The sequence below is a fragment of the Nannospalax galili genome, unplaced genomic scaffold, assembly GCF_000622305.1.
Source record: "Nannospalax galili isolate Female #2095 unplaced genomic scaffold, S.galili_v1.0 scaffold377, whole genome shotgun sequence".
Classification (NCBI taxonomy): Eukaryota; Metazoa; Chordata; class Mammalia; order Rodentia; family Spalacidae; genus Nannospalax; species Nannospalax galili.
Window position 1 is genome coordinate 3,198,379 of NW_008341187.1, and position 18,580 is coordinate 3,216,958.

At 39.4% G+C, this 18,580-nt stretch overlaps 1 protein-coding gene across 1 annotated transcript in view; it reads left to right on the top strand.

The window, feature by feature from the left end:
* Positions 1 to 18,580, top strand: part of Epm2a (EPM2A glucan phosphatase, laforin) — a 119,801-nt gene that overhangs the window by 159 nt on the left and 101,062 nt on the right. The window contains 2 exon segments of the mRNA XM_029565180.1: positions 1 to 32; positions 34 to 137. The exon segment at positions 1 to 32 is cut by the window's left edge and continues 159 nt beyond it. Coding sequence (XP_029421040.1) covers positions 1 to 32; positions 34 to 137 — 136 coding nt within the window.

The following is an 18,580-nucleotide window of genomic DNA, read 5'->3' on the forward strand; positions in this document are numbered from 1 at the left end:
GGTGGAGCTGGCGCCCGACCCGACCGACCGGGCGGAGCCGGGCCGCGGGGACACGGGCGGCGGGGACACGGGCCGCGTGGACACGTTCTGGTACAAGTTCCTGCAGCGCGAGCCAGGAGGAGAGCTGCGCTGGGAAGGTACTGAGCGCCGAGCACCCGCGCTGCGGTCACTCCGAGCTGCTGTCACCGCGCTGCACAGTCCCGGCAGGCCCCGGCCGCCGGCTCTCCCACACCCAGCAACTACCCCCTCCCCCCAGCCCCCGGTGTCTAAACTGACCCCAAACTAGACTACGTCGTGCCACTTAACTGTAGAGAATTTTCCCTTCGGAGTTTGAGACTGAACCAGTAGAAAAGTATTGTTTACTTTCTTGGATTACAGTAGCAACCCCTCCCCCCAACACATGACAAATGTGACATGACCTGACTTCTCTAAAAAATGATTATTAAAACAAAATAAGTATATTTTGGTTTTACGTGTACGAGTGTATAGCCTCCATGTATGCAAATGCACTGTGTCATGCAGTACCGGTGGAGATCAGAAGAAGGCATCGGATCCCCTAGAACTGGAGTTAAAGATGGTCGTTAGCTGCCATGTGGGTGCTGGGAACCGATTCCAGGTCCTCTGCAAGAGCAGCCAGTGCTCTTAACCGCTGAGCCATCTCTCCAGCCCCATGACCTGATTGCTTAAACTACATAAAGGATAACAGTGGTTGTAAAAAAAACCTGTTATTCCTCCCCCTCCTTCATCCTCTTCCCCTTTCCCTCTCCTTTCCTCCTAGTCCTCCCCTCTCTTCCTTTCCTTTCTAGGTGTGTGGCACAAGTCCAATCTCAGCCCTTGGGAGGCTGAGGCAGGAGGACCACTGTTGAGTTTGCAGCCAGTCTGGCTTACATAGTGAGACCCTGTTTCACAAAAATTTATAATAAAAAAGTGAGAAAAACAGCATTTCTACCACACAACACCACACACACTAACTGCACATTTGTCTATGCATATCTTGTTGAAAAAACCGGTAGAGTATATAACTCTGAATCTTGATTTTTCTCCCTAAATAATGTTATTGATGGTGTTCAGTTTTACTCTATAGGGTGTGCTTTATTTATTTATTTTTAGATAAGAAAAGAATAATCTACATCTGCCATTGTGAATTAGGTTTACTTTTAGTTTTCCAGTTTCCTCTTGAATTGGAATCCAACTTCAGTTTCCTTTGAGCAGTTGGGAGTGTTTCTGTATGGTAGATTAAGAGTTGTGAAACTGTTACCTCAAAACATTGCCCGTGTTTGCATTCCAGTAAGAACTGCCCTGAAAGAACAATACCAGCCTGTATGTCCACCATGCAAACATGCTGGGGGTGGGGTGGGGGGATTAGTGAGACAGCCTTTTCTTTAAACAAAATGTGCAAGGTGGAAAATTGGTGTATGTGTGACGCAGTGGCTGTTTAAAAGGAATGGAATGAATGTTCCTTGAGAAGATCATGTGGACAGAGAAACAGGCCACTGGCCAGTGAAGATGTACAAACCAAGAATCCAGAAAGATGGTGGCTGGCTTATGTTTACATTATCCTTGCTCCTTTTTTTCAACCCTCCTGGATTTGATGGTCAGCCAGAATTTATTGTCTTTTTATTATGCAGGAATTGAGAGGCGCCCCTCTGTTTGTCCTTCCTTTACAGTGTTTTTCTATTAATAGTATTATATAGACTTTTTCATAATAAAATGACATCTGATCATTTAAGACATTTGAATTACATTTATTTATTTTGTGTGTGGTGGGAGGGTTGGAACAGGGGTGTCAAGCTGTGCATGTGGCAGTTAGAAGACAACTTTCAGGAGTTGGTTTGCTTTCCATCATGTGGATCCCAGGGATTGGTTTGGCAGCAAGTGTCTTTGTCCACTGAACCTCTCTCTGGCCCACATATGTAAGTTGTTCAAAACAAAGATTCCCCCCCAAGCCTTCTACTTTACTTTTATTGACTATTCTGATAGCCCCAAAGCACCAAATAATTTGCTTGTATTGATATTTCTTAATACATCCGCTTTAACTTGTCTGTTACTGGTTTTTCTGACAGTGACAACTTATCTATAATTTTAAAAATTAGTACCTATTGATACCTGCTAGAAATATGTAAAATTAACAATTGTAGATGCAATTATGAAGAACTTAGTTCAAATTCATTATCTCTCTCTTCCCTGCTGATTTTTATATCATTACTTTAAATTATAGAAGTGAAACTTTCATTATGAACAAAGTTCATTATTATCCTGTTATAGAGAAAATTGCTCTTAAAAATATTTCTGAAGATAACTTATATACCCTCTCCCTTTTCTTTCTTTATTATTAGTTCCTCAGTAAGTTTTACATGTTTATGTTTTGCCTTTCTCGTTGTTACGTATGCTTTCTTATAGGTGGATAGGTTGATTCTAAGGATTGGAAATTAACAAGGAGTGTGTGAGACATTGTGATGCCGAGTGTTAAGAGCAAAGATGTAGTGCCACATTGGGTTTACCAAGCAGTGTGTAACCCTGAGAGTTGCCTTACCTCACTATGCTGTCATTGGGAAGATTAAAGTGGCTAACAGATACAGTTTATTAGAGTAGCATAGAGTGATGTAAAGTAATGCATCTATTAAGGATTAAATGGGGTTGGCTGTTACTTTTACTATTACTGTTATAGTATTCTGAGCAGGATCTCACACTATAGCCCAGGTTAGCCTGGACCTGGTGGCAGTCCTCCTTCCTCAGTGTGGTGATTTGAATGAGAAATGTTCTGGGTAGGTTCATGTATTTCAACACTTGGTCCCCAGTTGGTGGCGCTGTTTGGGGAAATTATGTAACTTCTAGGATGTGGAGCCTTGCTAGTGGAAGTTTGTCAGTGAGGGTGGATTTTGAGAGTTTATAGTCGCACTTCCTGGTCTCTCTATATTTCCTATATGGTAGAATGTGATCAGTCATTTCACTTGCTCTGGCCATCTTCTCCTCTGCTTTCCTTGCCATTATTGACTCTGCCTCTGTAACAATCAGCCAGAATAAACTCTTCCTTAAGTTGTTTAGTCACGGTATTTTATCACAGCCACAGAAAAGTAACTTATACACTAAACTTCTGGAGTGCTGGCATAACAGGTGAGAGCCTTGATGGTTAGAATGTTTACTACTCTCATTAAAAACTGATTTGTACACTTAGACTTATATGAAGCTTTTCAGAAATTATTTTTATGTGTATCAGTGTTTTGTTGTGCGTAAGTGCACTCATGTGTGCAATCCCTGCAGAAGCCAGAAGAGGACAACAGATCTTGTGGTAACGGAGTTATGGATGGTTGTTAGTACCATGTGGGTGCTGGGAATCCAACCCAGATTCTCTGCAAGGGTAGCTAGTACTCTTAACCACTGAGCCATCTCTCCAGCACCCACTTAGACTTATTTTAAAAAGGATATGAAATTCCTTGACCTGGAAACTGTCACTGGATGGAAAAATTCCCTTCTCTTCTCTATATACTTTGCTCAATTTTTACTTAAAATGTATCTGTTTTTTAACTTTATATTTAAACTGGAAAGTTCTTCTGCAACTTAATTTAAAATTTCTTAATTATTTTAACAAAAGAATTATACTGACCCTCAATAATTATTGCTCAGTCACAGGGGTTGATGAATACAAATTGCTTATTTTCTGAAAGTAGCTTTTCCTTGAAGAACTGGAATTCCTGTTCCAATTTTCACTAACCTGTGGCTGTAGCTTCCTGAGGAGGGCTCTGTGAGACTCTCAAAGAAACAAACAAACAAATAACACAAACAACAAACAAAAAATTCAGTTATTTTGTATTGTATTCTTGAATCATTTTCAAGAAATAGTAAATAGGAAATAATAATATTTGAGTCTCTTGAGTTCCCACAAATGTTTTCTATTTTGCTCAAATACTTGATTAACCATTTAGTAGAGTGTTCTGACCTTAACCTAATGTTCCCTCTCCAGGCTTTACCTCAGGACCTTTGAGCACTAACTTTGATCATTTTAATGTCTAGCTCAGCCCATTTTTTGGTGGGTAGTCTGCTTTGTGTTTCAAGTTCTACATTTTCAAATATATTATTTTACCATGGCGTATCTCACTATATTTTGTTTGTATTACTTGCTTTTAGTTTGGTTCATTTAATTCCAGGAATTATATTCTTCAACTCAAATATCATTTCTTTAACCATTTTCTTCTCTCTGTTTTGGCTTTTTCCCTCTGAAGCACGTTAGCCATATATTATAACCCTACTTATATAGTAAGCATCTCTAATTTTTTCTCTTATTTTTTTATCTTATGTGTTTAGATAAATTTTCCTATATTTCTGAAACCACCATTTGAGTTGAAAAAACAGGCATTCCACAATTTTGGCAATGCCCTGAAATTTTCACTTGTGAAAATCAGATTTTTCTGTTGTCTTTTGATATCTGTTTTTTTCCACAGCTGGCTGTTCTTTTTGTATGGCTATAATTTATATTTGAGACTTCCAGAAGACATTAAATAGAATTGATTAAAAGTTGTTTTTTTCTTGAACTGGCTTACCTTCTTTGTCACCAATTATTTTTTGGTGATGGCTTCATTGGTGCTGTAGATTTTCTTCACACATCTGGTAATCTTTGGATGACCATTCATTATTATGAATAAAGGAAATATAGACAGCTCTGTTGAAGCTGGTTATGCTTATCCCAAACCTCTTCTGAACCCTTGGTGAGTTCTGTGTCATTTGGCAGATTTTGTGGGTGGTGGTTGGTGAGCTGGTGGGCTCCTGACCTTTTGCCATTAGCAAAGCAAATAGGACATGGCTGTGAGGTGGTGTTGGTGGTATGTTTTATCTTTGAGTGGAATTCCCTTTTCCTTTACTTCAAGGCTACTGGGTAGGTCCACGGAAAATGTCCTATGTGGATCTCCAGTTGTCACCTACACTAGGGTCTTTCTCAGGAGACTTTTCCCTACCGTGTCACATCACACCGATTTCATGGTATCCAGGCAATGACATGGAAAGAGCCCAGAGGGAAGGCTTCCCGTCAGCTCTTTACCAGGCTGGAATGTGCTTAGTTGTTTGGCCTCCTTTTTCGTGTTTTTGTACAAGTATTTATTTATTCATTTATCTCCTATCTATCTATCTATCTATCTATCTATCTATCTATCTATCTATCTATCTATCTTCCATTCATCCATTCATCTATCTATCTATCTATCATCTTCTATTTATTTTTATATGTGTGTATGTGTGATGTGTGCACCTGCTTGAGTTCATGTGTACCACGTGCTTGTAGATGTTTGCAAAAGTGAGAAGAGGGTGTCAGATCCCCTGGAACTGAAGTTACAGGCAGTTGAGTACCACCTGACACAAATGCTGGGTCCTTTGCAAGAATAGTAAACTCTCTTAACCACTGAACCACCAAACCATCTCTCTAGCCCACCTACCATCTTTTTATTCTGTCTATCTGCTATTTTTTCCCCACACCTCTTATTGCAATTTTAAAATCACTCGTTACGTATTAGTTATTTTCCTTGTTTCTGTGACAAAATACTTAACAAAAGCAAATTATGGAAGGAAGGGCTTGTTCCAGATCATAGTTTGAGGGTCTAGCCCATCACGACAGGGAAGGCATGGCTGCAGTAGCATGAGGTATCTGGTCCCATCCCATCTAGGGTCATGAAGCAAAGAGAGATGAATATTGGTGCTCAGCTCACTTTCTCTTTTTTATGAAATATAGAAGACCAGTCCATGGAATGATGCCACATAAATGATACCATATAAATGGTGCCACATAAATGATGCCACATACCCTAAAGGGTATGTCTTCCCACTTTAGTTCACCCAACTTAGAAACTCCCTCACAGGCATGCCCAGAGGCTTGACTCTCAGGTTATTCTAGAGCCTATCAAATTGACAAGATTGACCATCATAGGTTATAATGACTTGGACTCTCTAGTTACCAACACTGGGAGTTCAATGAGAAGTAGCTTAAAAAACTTTTTTTTTTAACTTTTACAAAAATTTTATTGAGAATTTCATACATGCATATAAGGTGTTTTGATCAAATCCATGCCCACTTCCTTGCTTCCAACACCTTCCATATCTCCCCATCACTTTCTTCTTCTTCTTTTCTTTTTTCTTCTTCTTCCATTTATTTATTTTTATGGGGCTTATGGGTACTCTAACATACCCCCCTGTGAAGAGGTAACCCTAAAATCTTTTAAGGATTAAATACAAGCTCCCAAATACTTTTGACATTTTTGGCCTTTGGAACAGAGTATGTTGCTAACAGTCCAAAGGACATTTTGATTTTTAGCCAAGAAACTGGCTACTTTTCTTTGGGGTCTTTTTACCCTAACTGCCTAGCCAATTCCTACCTCCTGTTCTTGTCACACCATCCTCTAAAGGGGTTACCCAAATTGCCAATAGGAAATAGGGACACAGACCACTCTGGCTTCTTCCATGCTGAACAGGGAAGCAGGGTGAAGCAATTGGGGTGCTTCTTCAGTGGGTCTACCTAAAAGACTCCCAAATTGCATAACTCATTTCTATAGGAGGAAAAGAAAATATTTGAATCATGAATAGGTTATGTGAAGGAGAAGTAAAGGCAAGAATAATTAGCATTACAAGTTCTAGGCAGGGAACCAGAAAAAAGTCAGAACAGGGCAATTTTCAAATGTTCATATGAGAGTACATTGGAATTTCTTGACAAGGGTTTCCAAAAGCATCCCTTTATTGGTCCTCCTCATTTTCTTTTGTCTTCCAAGGCTGGACTCTAGAGTGATGGATTTCAGGTATTTTGAAAGCTGCTGGAGTGGTTAGAATCAGTGTTAGTTCCACCTCAAAGGCTTCTAAATAAGGGGAGAAAACAAATTTACCCATCATTTTAGAACAATAGCTGGTTGTCTCCCTTAGCTGCAGGTGGACACCACAATACTGGAGAACAAGATTTGAAGTCTTACTGGTTAGGAACAGAATCATCAATGAGAAATAATTGTGTAAATAACTTTTTATATAGACTTAAGCCTAATGTTTGGGAAGTGTAAACTCTTGAACTCTTAAAGAAGTATATTGATGACTTTACTCTTGGGTTATACTTTCCTTTTGGGTGTTTAAGACCATAGAGTTGGCCCAAATAAATCAATTTATTTTTATACTTAAGATCATTTGAGGATCTGTTCCTCAGGAGCTCCTGGATCCTTTCTTTTACCAGTTCCATCTAAGTGAAGATAAGTCAAAGGTCCTGTTCTACCATGTCTGGCTTCACTTGGAAGCATGAATGAGATGTTTCCTCTTAGTTGAACCTCCTCTTTGTAGACTGGACACTGGTTCAAGTCCATCTCGTGGGGTCTCCATGTCCTCCCTAAACAAGAGGACAGGTGACTCACCACATTTACAGGACATTTTGAGAGATGTTCCGTAGTCCCCTGGAACTTGATTGACCTTGGAGGGCAAGGGGCAAAAACTGTCCTCTAAGTCCCTCTGACCACATTAGTATATGCCTTAAAGTATGGCTGTTGAACATCCAATAAGGTTAGTTTTACCAGTCTGATACTTTTTATTTTGGTCTTTTTTTTGAGACAGGGTCTCCCTGTAGCCCCAGCTGTTCTGGAACTCACTAGGAAGACCAGGCTGGCTTTGAACTCACAGAGATCTGCCTACCTCTGCCTCCCAAGTGCTGGGATTAAAGGTGTGCACCCAATACTTTTAATTATCATGTGCTATGTAGGTAAGGCTTAGGTAAAGAACCAAAAATTCTCAGATAAACATTGACTAGATTTATATTTTATTCCTTAAACTAGTTGACTAAACTATGACCATAGGAATTTTAAGATTATGTGTCTTTAACTTTCTATTTTGGAAAATATCTCCATTCCCATATACTTTTAACATCTTTTACATTCTCATTTTCTTTTTCTTAAAATAATTACGAGGCATAATAGCATTAACAAATAAAATCTCCATCAGTTATGACACTGCATGTCAAGTGAGGTGTGACACTGTAATCTCTTCTAGTCATCACTTCTGCTTTCAGTGGAAGAAAAGAAGAGTGGAAACAGCCTTAGAAATTCCCTTATCTAGAAAGTTAAAAGATTATCACAATGTCTCCCTTTTTACCCCACTTCTTTTATGCCTAGAATTGGCCAGAACTGTTGTGCTTGATGCTCTCTGATAGAGAAATTGGCCCAAGACCTTGCTACTGTCCTGAAGAAAACTGGGGTTTTGATTACCAAGAAGTGAGGAGAGTAGGTTTTATGCAGGTAACTAAAACAGCTATCGTATTTTAAAGCAAAATATATCATGTACAGTATTGATTTGTGTAACATATACTTCCCACCAGACTGTTAGCTCTGTGAAGATAGGGATTATAGGGTTTACTAGCTGCTCATTGAACACCAATTGAGTGAATGGAACATAGGGCAGAAAGAGACTGAGGATGTTTTTAGTGTCTATCAGGTGGTAAGTACTTCATCAGTTCTGTTAGTTAAATTACCCTTGAGCCTCAGGCCAACACTGAGGTAGATCCTTGGTTCTCTATCATGTAAATGACAAGAATGAGGTTTTCTGCTGGATCTAGTCCACAGTTAATCCGTAGCAGTGACATTTCCTTCACATCTTGTAATTTCATCTCTGGATGTTTCACTCAGTTGTTTTGCTTTTCTTTCTCTCAGAAATTCATAACAATATTGAACTTATAGCTAGAGACTTTGTTTTCTAGTTCCCTAATATGTATCATATTTTGATGCTGTGTCTATTAATTCCCTGCTTTTCATGCTATTGGTAACATAGCTGAGGTTTACTTGTGTGCTTTTTAAAAATATATTTTGGGTATGACTGCATTTATTTAAAAATGTGCTTTTATTTGGCATAGTTTAGTCGTACAGAGAAATTACACAGAGAGTATAGAATACCCGTATGCATTTTACATACTTTTCTTCTATTGTGAACATCTCATATTGATTTGCTACTGGTAGGAATGACTTTTCTGAGAATGCCCCCTGTCTTACAAAACCTTGTAACCAAAGTTAATCTTATGTTTTGAGATCATTTGCCACTATCTATTCAGTCTTTCCACTGTGTAATCACCTTATTTAACTCTAGGTAGCCTTTAGGGTAACAGTATGAACAATCTTATTAGACCTCGGGCTCCTCTAGCAACCAAATTAAAAAAAAAAGCTAAACTAAACACGTAGCTTTAATCTTAAATTGTGTTCTCCATTTCTTCCTCATGACCTTTCCTTGTCCCCAACCTGGAATAATGTATGTATGTGTATGTTTTCATATCATTGCTGAAAGCAGCAATGTTGAAAGCAACACATTACCCACAGTATATATGTTGCCAACAACATGTAAGCCATGTAGTTTGGTAACATATGTTTGCGGTTTTGTTTGCTGTTCTGGGTCAGTAAGCTTCAGATAGGGCAAATTCTTCCTTGATAAGACAAATTTCCTCATTTATTTCTCATGCCATGCTGGATATACTGTTTAAATAAATAAAGAGACTATGCGGTTCGTTTCAGGAACAGTTCCTAAAGAAACCAGAAAGGAACAGTTCTGAGAGCAGATCAGCTCACTCTTGGTTTAAGTGATTCCTGGAGTTAGGCCTTTTTAGTTCAGATACTGTTGCATTGTGGCATCTACCACAGCTTGTGAAAATAAAGGAATGGGGAGCTATCTACACATTATTAATGAGAGTATATACTTATTCAGGTTTCATTTTCTGAAACCTTGCTTACCTTTTCTAACTTAGAATCTCATTTATATTACCACACCACACTTGTTGTTTCAGGCTGTGGTGATGGTTTCTCAGAATATCCTTGTTTCTGAGATGACCTTGACAGTTATATAGAGCTCTCATCAGGTTCTTCTTTAGAATGTTCCTGGCATCTCTCTCATAATTAGAGCGTGCTGATAGGTTTTGGGGAAGATGCCTGAGGTAAAGTACTTTTCTTAGCACACTGTATCAAGGGTGTATCCTGTCAACATCAACTTATCACTGTTGATGTTAATGGTAACCTCATGGCTGAGGTAGTGTGAGATAGTTTCTGTTATAAAGTCCATCTTTTTACCTTTTCCATACTGGGTTTACATGTTTCCCAGGTATCTGAGAATTTTATGGTTTACAGTTTTCAGGAACCTTTATTTTCTTGTTACCTGCCCTTTGCATGGCTCCATCAAGCATCACCACATGCCTCTCAGATTGACAGATGCAACATCTAGATGACTTTTATGTGGCTTTCTAGACCCATTTCTTTGCCTGTGATTCTTATCTTAGGCATTTAGACTTTTGACAAGGGTCCAAATTTGATGCCATTGGTCCATGTTTGGGTCCTTATCTCTGTGTTGTGGTCAAAAATCCCTTGTAGACAGAGCCCATGGACTGCATGTGTTCAACTTGCTTGCTGGTCTCCTCTCAGAGATGATAGACCTGCCATGCCTTTCATTCAACATCCAAAAAAACAGCTGTTCTATGTATTTTGCTTCCTTTTAAAATTCTCTTTTCAGTTTTATGAGACAGGAGAATTTTCTATAGTCTAGGCTGACCTTGAACACCCATCCTTCTGCCTCAGCTTCTCAAATGATGAGTTACAGTTCTGTACTACAATGCCCAGTATTATTTTTCTCTTTCTCTACATGTTCCTGGTATAGGCAGGAGCAGAAGTCTCTGTTTTCTAAAGCACATTTAAAATTTTCCTGATTTTATTATTTCTAACATTTTATATGCACATGTCTATATATGCCATGTGTATATATATAATATAATGTGTATATTTCCTGTGAAAGAGATTAATTGCTTTGTGATCATCTTTTTTTCATGTTGAAGTTCTTTAATTGTGACCTGCCATTGAAATTTGTCCTTATCAATGATAAAATTTTAGATAAAATTTTATATTCTTAAATTTTAATGGGCATAAATTAAAAATTCAAATTACTGTTATTTTTTATTCCATCCAACTCCTTTTGCAGAAATACTTTATGTTCATTTCACATTATCTTTTGTGCTATAACAATGTTTATTTTATAGTAGAATGGACATGAAAATTTGATTCTTAACTCATTGTTAAACTTAACAAGATTAACAGATTGACATGCAGCTTTATGTTTTGGATAAGATATTCATTAGGACTCATCTAATATAGCACCAGACTGGGTGACTTAGGTAGTAGAAATTGTCTCACAGTTCTGGAGGCTGAGAGAGGTATTTGTAGGACTGGGTCCTTCTAAGGGCAGGGAGGGAAGGATCTGTTCCAGACCTCTCCATTTGGTTTATAGGTGATGTGGGGGTTTGAATGAGAATGTCCTCCATACGCTCACATATTTGAACACTTGGTCTCCAGTTGGTGGCACTGTTTATGGAGGTTTAAGAGGTGCAGTCTTGCTGAAGGAAGTATGTCACTGGGGGGAGGCTTTGAGAATTCATAGCCTTGTCCTAGTTCTAGTTTCTCTTTCTCTCTGCTTCTTATTTGCTGTTGGAGATGTGAGTTCTCAGCTTTCTGCTCTGGCCACTTCCCACCATGCATTCTCCACCATTTGAGACTCTCCTTCTGGAACCATAAGGTAAAATAAACTCTTGTTTCTTTAAGTTGTCTTGGTCATGGTGTTTTGTCACAGCAAAAGAAAAGTAACTAATAGAGAAGTTGGTACCAGAGAGTGGATTATTGCTATGAAGAACTTGGCCATGTTGTTTTTTGAAGAATTTTTGAAGTTTGCACTAGAAAAGTGGTTGATTGCTGTAATCAGAGTTTAATGGGCCATTCTAGTAGAGGCTCAGCTTGATGTGTTTCAGAAGGATCAGGAAACAAGGACTTAAATAGCAGCTGGTTAGGGCTGTTCATATAATTCATATAATTCTTTGGCAAAGAATCTGGTTGCCTTCTGTCTAAGAACTTGCCTGAGGCTAAATTAAAAAGTAATGAACTTATTTCTTTGGCCAAGGAAATTTTAAGACAGCATAATGTTGAATCTGTAGTTATTAGTAGTGGTGTTTATAAGCAGGTTTACTATAAAGAGGGGAAAGTTGGGCAGAAAAAATTTAAAATGTATAGTTTGGAGAGGAAAAGAGCACTAAGAAACTTAATGTTGCAGCCAAGGCTTGTCCTGGAAGAGAGACTAAAATTGATGATGCTTGTAGTCCTAAGGAGAGGCTTCTTGTTCTACCCTGGAACAATGAGAGGTGCCCTGAGGGCAAGACCTCACCCAACTAAACTTCCAGCTTGTGAAAGAAGAAAGCTCAAGGGGTTTTCTTCTCCTAGAAATAAAAGCTATCGCAAATGTGATTCAAAGGGGCAAAGGTCCATCCCATGCTGACAGCCAAACTTGGCAGTGTCCTATACATGGTACTGGCTTTGGGGGCATGAATAATGCAAGAGTGAGGCGATCCTGGAGTCTTCCTTCATGGTTTTAGAGAGCCTCTGATTACAGGCAACATATGCCTGTGATGGAATCACTATGAGAAAGGCCTGAGAGGAAAGGAAGCTCTGATAGGCCATTGTGTGAACCTGTGAAAATGAAGTCTGGGTTGCAGTGGAGACCCCAAGGTGTTGGAGATGCCAAAGCCATAAGACATCTGTTGAGGAGAGCTGCACACAGGGTGTGGAATCAGTTGCAAAGAGAGGTGCATGTGGCAGGCTGCAAACCTGGAAGGGTGGAGCCATCTAAGCCTTTTGCAACTAAAGTTCTAGACATGATATATGGAGCCCTAGGAATTGGTGTTTGCCATGCTGGGTTCTGGTGGTGGTCTGGTTCCATATTTCCCTACTGTGCCCCCACTCCTCTCTTTTAGAATGGGAATGTGCAGTCTGTCCAATCACATGTTGGAAGTATGTAATTTTCCTTTTTGACTTTATGGGGGGAGGTGCTGAATAGCTTTAGTGTCAACTTGACACACCTGGCTTGAGGGAGCCTCAGTTGGGGAATTTCCTCTATTGGACTGGCCTGTGGCCATGTCTGAGGGGCATCTTCTTGATGAGTGATGTGGGAGGGCCCAGCCCACTGTGGGTGGTGCCACCCATGGGCAGGTGGGCCTGTGTTGCATAAGAAAGCGGGCTGAGCAGGGGCCAGGGGAGCAAGCAAGTAAGCAGCATTTCTCCATGGCCTGTGCTTCAGTTTCTGCTTCCAGGTTCCTGTCCTGAGTTCCTACCTTGGACTCCCTCAGTAATAAACTGTGACCCAGGAGATGTAAGTGGAATAAACCCTTTCCTCCCCAAGTTGGTAGTGGTCAGAGTATTTTGTCACAGCAATGAAAGAACAAACTAGAACAGGGGGTTACAGTTAATAAACTGCCTTAAATCTCAAAAATGACTTTGGTCTTTGGGTTTTTAAACAGTGTTGGGACTGTTAAAGACTGTGACGTTTAAAGTTGGACTAAATGCATTTTACACTATGAGTCGACCATGAGCCTCTGGGGCAAGGGAGTAGAATGTGATTGAAATGAGAAATGTTCCCCATAGACTCACATATTTGAACTCTTGGTCCCCAGTTGGTGGTGCTGTTTACAGAGTTTTAGGAGGTGTGGCCATGCTAGAGGAAGGATGTCCCTGCTGGTGGGCTTTGAGGGTTTATGGACGTCCCACTTTCAGTTTCTCTCCATTTCTGGTTTGCTGATGAAGATGTGAGCTCTCAGCTTTCTGCTCTGGCTGCCTCCTAACATGCTTCCCCACCATGGACTCTCCTTCTGGAACCATCAGCCAAAATAAATTCTTCCTTCTAGAAGTTGCCTTAGTCATGGTGCTTTATCATAGCAACAGAAAAGTAACTAATACAGGTAACCGTGACATTGTCCCTATTTGTATCTCTGTGACCACATCTCTCCTTACAATGGTATTATTCTTTTTGGATGACTAATAAGGCCCATACTTCTAACTTTAACTTTATTACCCATGTAAAGACACTGTTTCTGGGGCTAGAGAGATGACTCAGTGATTTGCAGAGGACCCAGGTTTTGTTCCTAGCATTCACATTGGGCAGCTTACAACTGCTTATAACTCCAGTTCCAGGGGATCCAACACCCTCTTCTGACCTCTGAGGCAATCTGCATGCATGTGGTGCACATATAGGCAAGCAGGTATACACATGCACACAAAATAAAAGTAAGTCTTAAAAAGGACCCTATTTCTAAATAAGGCCACATTCTGAAGTACTACAAGTGTAAATTTCACCATTTTAATTTTAGGGACATAGTTCAACCCATAATAGATAATAAGACTTTTCTGATGTGTCATTTACCAGTTTGTCTATAATCTTTGTAGTATTGATTTAATGGGTTGCTTCATCCAGAATAGTACATAGTTTTGAAAAGAAATGCATTCAAATAAAAGCAGAAATGTTTTATTTCCTCACTCTTGGATCAGGCATAGATCTACAACAAATAAACCATGCCAGACTGACCACCAATACCAGCACACTCCTAACCCAGGAGTACAAATCACTGGGATTCTTGTCCTGTCTCTCCCAGTATTTGCCAGAGTTAACAAGAACTGAATGGACAGCTTTGCTATTTTTGGATAACTTGTTCATGGCCTGCACAAACGGAATAGAGGTTCTAATTTTACTAAAAATTACAGAACACATTTTTGCCTGCATACAACCTGAGAAGGGGAAAAAAGTGGAACTTTCCTTCCTGTCCATCAGAAAAAGTGGTAGAACAATTACAATATTATAAAATGTTCCTTGGTACTCATATCAGAAAGAAATACATTGGATAACATATGTATTTGACCCAAAATAATATAATTCATGATGTTAAGAGAAATAAAATGGATGTGATGGGGAATATTTCCTAGTCATGTGCATATATTTGGGATGTGAGACTGGATGGGAAAAATATTTGGGGTGTGCTTGGAGAAAGGCAGTGAATGGCCAACTTAATAGGGTAAGAGAAGTCTTGGGAGATTACAGGGTGGGGTTAGCAACTTGGAATGTTGCTCAGGTGCGCATCGTGGCTCAGACCTTGGTAGAAGTGTGGGTGGCAGGATGTGTGTTCTGCAAAGCTGTCTCAGATGTCCATATTCTGCCACCATCATCAATTTGAATTTCATTTTCTGGAAAATATTCTCAGTTTTCTGCACTATTGCTGGACTCCTGGGCCATGTGCAGCCAGTGTGTGGAATAGTGGGAAGCTTGGAATTGTCTGTGGTTCTGTGACCTTCGTGCTTTTAAATGTTAGTAAGCCTCAGCCCCCCATTTGCAGAGTATTGTCATGAATTTTAGCCAATTGAAGTCTTAGGGAATGAGGAGACTGATTACTATGAATTTTTCTTTTATTTTAGTCATAAAAAGGCTCTACATTGTTTCTGTAGAAGAGAGCTATCTGTTGGTTCAATCTGTTTTTGTAAGTTTCAGCATGTTATATTTGTGGATTTTTATAAACTATTTGACCTTTGAAAGAAGTTATCATTTGAATTTAAGTTTTTAAAAATATTTTATTTATTATTTTTATTTTATGTGTATGAATGTGTTGCCTGCATGTAGGTAAGTGCACCCGTGTTGTGCAATGCCTGCAAGGACAGAAGAGGCCATCGGATCCCCTGAAACTGGAGTTACGGACAGTTGTTAGCTGCTATGTGGGTGCTGGGATTCAAACCCAGGACTTCTACAAGAACAACCAGTGTTCTTAACTGCTGAACCATCTCTCCAGCCCCTGAATTTGTTTTTTTTTTTAATCATAACACACACCAGTAACCCTCTCCATTGACTATAATCAGTAGAAATCTATTTGTTGAGTATTAAAGTCTTTATCCACACAGTTTTAGATCTGAACAGTCTGTGTTACTGGGAATCTTGCTCAGAACTTCTCTTGACTCCTTGGTCCTTATGATCTCTGTCAAAAGAACTGAGACAATACACAAAGCACAGTGTAGAAAATAGACAGTGTTTATTACAGAGTAAAGTGGAGGCACTTTAAAGTGTGAGAGTGGATATGGCCAGAGAGATCATTGTGGAGGAAAATACTTTCAGAGGGTGAGAGGCTGCATGGATGAAGGGACAATTCCAAAAACACTCCTAGGGGTTGAGACTGAACCATGACCAGAGATACCTTTGTGCTGACCTGCATGTTTAGGCAAGCTTTATGATAGTTTTCTAAAATCTCTGTAACAGACAGGTTTCATTGGGCATATTTTCCTGTTCAGGGATTGGCAAGGCCATTTGGATGAACTCTTAAGGGAATGTTTGTCTTTGTTCTTTACTAGAAGTTTTCCTGCTAGGTAGTAATTTTATTGTCTTCTGAGAAGTTTAGAATGTCACGTCTCCATCACAGACCAAAGATAGAAAGGATTTAGATCCCATTCTTTTGACCAGTAATCAGCTTCTGCAATTCCTGGTTTAACCAGCTACTTATTAAGCTTACAAATTCCTAACCAGTTACCCTACAGCCTAGATTCATCACACATGGAAAACTTCCTTTGGAAGTTACACTGTTAGTTTTCATCATCTTAGATTTAGAAATATTCTGAATATCATCCACTGAATTCTGAGGTAAAGGTATTCTGAATGTTGTGTAAAGCACTTTGGTTTGACAGGACTTCAGTATAATTATGAGGAATAACTGAGTTAATGAATATAAATATTCTTTATCAACATTAAGTAAACATGTTGTATGTAAAAGTCTTGACGAGTACATAGTTTGCTAGTTTATGTTTATTGGTTCTGGTGATCTCTCAAATTTGCTCTGCATTGCAGGCAGATTGGATAAGAACATTTCTTTTAAAAGTTCTTTACCCCAAAGCTGAGTATACTTTATTTTTTGCATACCCTGCAATTTTTCTGGTTCTGAAATTTTCACTTAATTTCGATTGTCTTTTGATTGTGAATGAAGACGTTTTATTGCTACTCAGAGAAAGACACTTAGACTCTATTCACAAGTCAGTCTATTTGAAAATGAAGATGTAGGGAGATACAATCCAAACCACATTCAAAAAGGTAACTAGATATTCTGGCATTACAAAGGAAAAGAAATGTCATGTAAATTAAGTCTGTGATTTTCACTAAACCTCAAGTTTTAATATTTCTTAGACTCTTGAAATAGATACTTGGAAGTTGCTTTTACAAATAAACATTGACCCTTTGGCTCCAGATAACTAAAGCAGGATAAAAGCCTGGCATCTCTGTTTTCATTTTGTGTCTGTCCCATTTACTTTGGGCCACCTGCTTACCTCTGCAACTCCACATGTTAATCACTCAAAGAGTGTCTGTCTAATATCTCATCCCCATCCAAGCCAGAGGCACACTGGTAAGTCATTATCCTAAACTTGTAGTCACCTTGGATTCCAGGAAGAACAAAACTTCCTGGACTGACCCCTTTACCCACAAAGGAGGGTAATTTCCATGAGGGCAAGGCTGTACCCTGGAGCAGAAGTGATCATCTTATAGGAACTGAATGGAACCCTTCAAGTGTTGACACATAAGGACTTCTTCAGACCACACAGCAGAACAAGCTCTGGAACAATGACCAACCAGACCATACCATGAGTAGGAGGTTTCCTTATGCAAACCTCTTGACCCACCCTCAATTCTTTCTCTGCTCAAACCTAAAGCTCATGTCAGTAATCAGTGTGTCCACCTTGAATAAATTTTATCTTTCTGTTTTTTACTCTCAGTCATCTCTTCAGTTGGCATATTGGGAACAGGTAGCTTAGCCTAGCCCATTAGGGCTCCCAGAGCCTAGACTTTTCCATAAAAATTTCTACTGCTCCCACAGTAGCAGGGGCATCAGAGTATAAGGGCCCTTGTGGGGAGAGGGAGGCTATGGGAGTGTGCTATCTGGGAAGTGGGTGTAAAAAAATTTTTCTACTGCTCCCTTATTTTGATTTTAGTTATTGAGAAAGTATTGCTGTTACTAATTAATCCTTATTCGTCCATTGTCCATTCTCTGGCAACACTAACATACTTTCCACCTCTGTAGATTTATCTGTTATGAATATTTTGTAGAGCTGAAGTTGTATAATATACAGTCCCTCTATAACTGACTTTTTCACTTATGGTATTTTTATGATTGGTATGTTGCAGCACATTTCAGTCCTTCTATTCACTTTTATTACAAGCAGTATTCCATTGGGTGGATGTATCATATTTTTCTTATGCATTAGTTCATGGACATAGGATCATTCTCACTTTGACAATTTCATTCACGTATATAATGCATCAAGGTACTCTTTTCCCCACAGTTTCTTAGCTCCCTTTACCTGTCAACTCCAACTTCTCTCTACCCAATCTCTTTCCCAGATTCTTGACTTTTGGTTTGGTTTTGTGAGACCCATTTAGTCTAGCCAAGGCCATCTGTATGACTCTTGGATTGCGACTATCCCTTGGAGTCTGATGGGGTTACCTGAAGGCAATATCTGCCCCTTTTCCTGAATCTTTCAGTAGGAAATACTTTAGCAGTGAGGGATTGGGCCTTCTAAGCCATGCCTCTACCCATGTCTGGCTGTTGATGCATCCATTCTTGTGCAGACACCCACAGTTTTTCAGAATTTGTGATTGCAATGACTATGTAATACCCAGAAGATGGCATTTCAGTCTTTCTCCCTATTTTCCAGTTCTTACACTCTTTCCACCCCCTCTTCTACAATGTCCCTGAGCCTTAGAGGGGTTGAAATAATGG